The 1801-nt window shown below is 36.5% G+C and overlaps 1 protein-coding gene across 1 annotated transcript in view; it reads right to left on the bottom strand.

Annotated features, from left to right (window-relative positions):
- Window positions 1–759: 759 nt before the first annotated feature.
- The window catches only part of LOC113815369 (lachesin), a 52827-nt gene continuing 51785 nt past the window's right edge, over window positions 760–1801 (bottom strand). The window contains exon 6 of the mRNA XM_070128628.1: window positions 760–944. Coding sequence (XP_069984729.1) covers window positions 760–944 — 185 coding nt within the window. The remainder of the gene's footprint in view (window positions 945–1801) is intronic.

A 1801-nucleotide genomic window follows, 5' to 3' on the forward strand; every position in this document is an offset into this window, starting at 1 on the left:
GAGGAAGACAGAAAGAGAAAGAGGGAGGGAGGGAGACAGAGAGAGAGAGAGATCAACAGAGTGTGTGTGTGAAATGCGTTTTTGTTTGTAGTTATTTTCCAGATGTTCTTATGTTTCTTCGTTCATTTCTTCTACTTCTTCTCCTTCTCTTCCTCCTTTATCGTCTTCTTCTCCTTCTCCTCCTCCTTTATCGTCTTCTCCGTCTCCTCCTTTATCTTCTTCTTTTCCTTCTTTTTCTTCTTCTCCATCATCTTCTTCTTATGCGACTCAATAACCATGTTTTCTTAATGGTATGTGGTTCGTAAAAACAACACCTCAGACGCAGTGTACACATATGCAAACACACACATACACACACGCACGCATGTACACACACCATATATTTTTTTTTCTTTGCTTTTTCTTTCCTTCTTTTTTCTTTCTTTATATGACACAGTCTCTCTCTCTCTCTCTCTATCTAATTCATCTATCTATCTATCTCTCTATCTCTCTCTCTCTCTTTCTCAATCTCTCTCTCTCTCTCTCTCTCTCTCTCTCTCTCTCTCTCTCTCTCTCTCTCTCTCTCTCTCTCTCTCTCTCTCTCTCTCTTTCTTTCTCTCTCTCTCTCTCTCTCTCTCTCTCTCCTTTCACTAACTCACTCATTCACTCAATCAATCAATCACTCTCTCTCTCCCTCCCTCCCTCCCTCCCTCTTTCTCGCTCACTCTCTCTCTTTTTTCTTCCTATCTTTCCTTCTTTCTTTCTTTTCAAAAAGACACATCAACAAAACCCCGACCAACGGCCCTGAACCCCGACGTCCATCTCACCTGCCACGATCATATCTCCCTTCGTGTTGGTCCAATAGTTGATACTCTTCGGGAATGCCTCGGTGTGGCACTCAATGGTCAGCTCCTGGCCGACGTAGGCACCTTCCAGCTGCTGTGGCACCCACGCGACTGGGGGGACTGGAGGGAGGGGGAAGGGGGAGGGAAGGGAGATGGAGTTTATATTAGTGTGTGAAAAGTATTTGTTTTAAATAGGTGTGTGGGTGTTGGATTCGATCTGTGTATGTGTGTGTGGGATTTTATACGTGTTAAAGGGGGTTCTGATTTAGCATTGTGTGTGGTTGTATTAGATTCAAAGTGGGTATAAATAGGACTTAATACACATATAAATTTATTTGATCGAACACGAGTATTCAACAGCTGGGTAGTATGTATATAGATAAATATAAAGCTTTATAAAGGAATTCATTTAAGTGTTAAGCCATACACATGACATATGAAGAGTTGGAAAAATAAGTATATGATATAACATGCATTATATATATATATATAAGATATGAAGACGAAGATAACATGATTTAATTCCTTAATGTAGGAACATTAGTCCCATACATTAAGAACAGAAATTCCTTATTATACTAAATATACTAAATCATTGCATTATCATTATCTTAATTTACTGGTTCTTGTCGCTTCTACTCCAGGAAATAAGTAAAAGAAATAAGTTTAGGAAATGATAAATAAGTTTTCATGTATTAATGTTTCTGATAAATAAATCATTACTTATATTACATGACAGAAAAAGTAAACAGAAAGGAGACAAAACAGAATTTAGAGAAAAAAAATAGACAACAGAAATAAGATTCAAACAAAAAGAAAAAAATAAAAAAAGAAAGAAATCATTAAAAAAAAGGAAAAAAAGAAAAAATAAACAAAATCAGAACAGGAAAAAAGAAAGAAACTAAGACTAAAAAAATAAGAAATGAAAAATAAAGAAAAAACAAGAAAACAGAACCCGACCAAAAAAAGAAAGTCCA

This window comes from Penaeus vannamei, chromosome 13 (genome assembly GCF_042767895.1).
Source record: "Penaeus vannamei isolate JL-2024 chromosome 13, ASM4276789v1, whole genome shotgun sequence".
Classification (NCBI taxonomy): domain Eukaryota; kingdom Metazoa; phylum Arthropoda; class Malacostraca; order Decapoda; family Penaeidae; genus Penaeus; species Penaeus vannamei.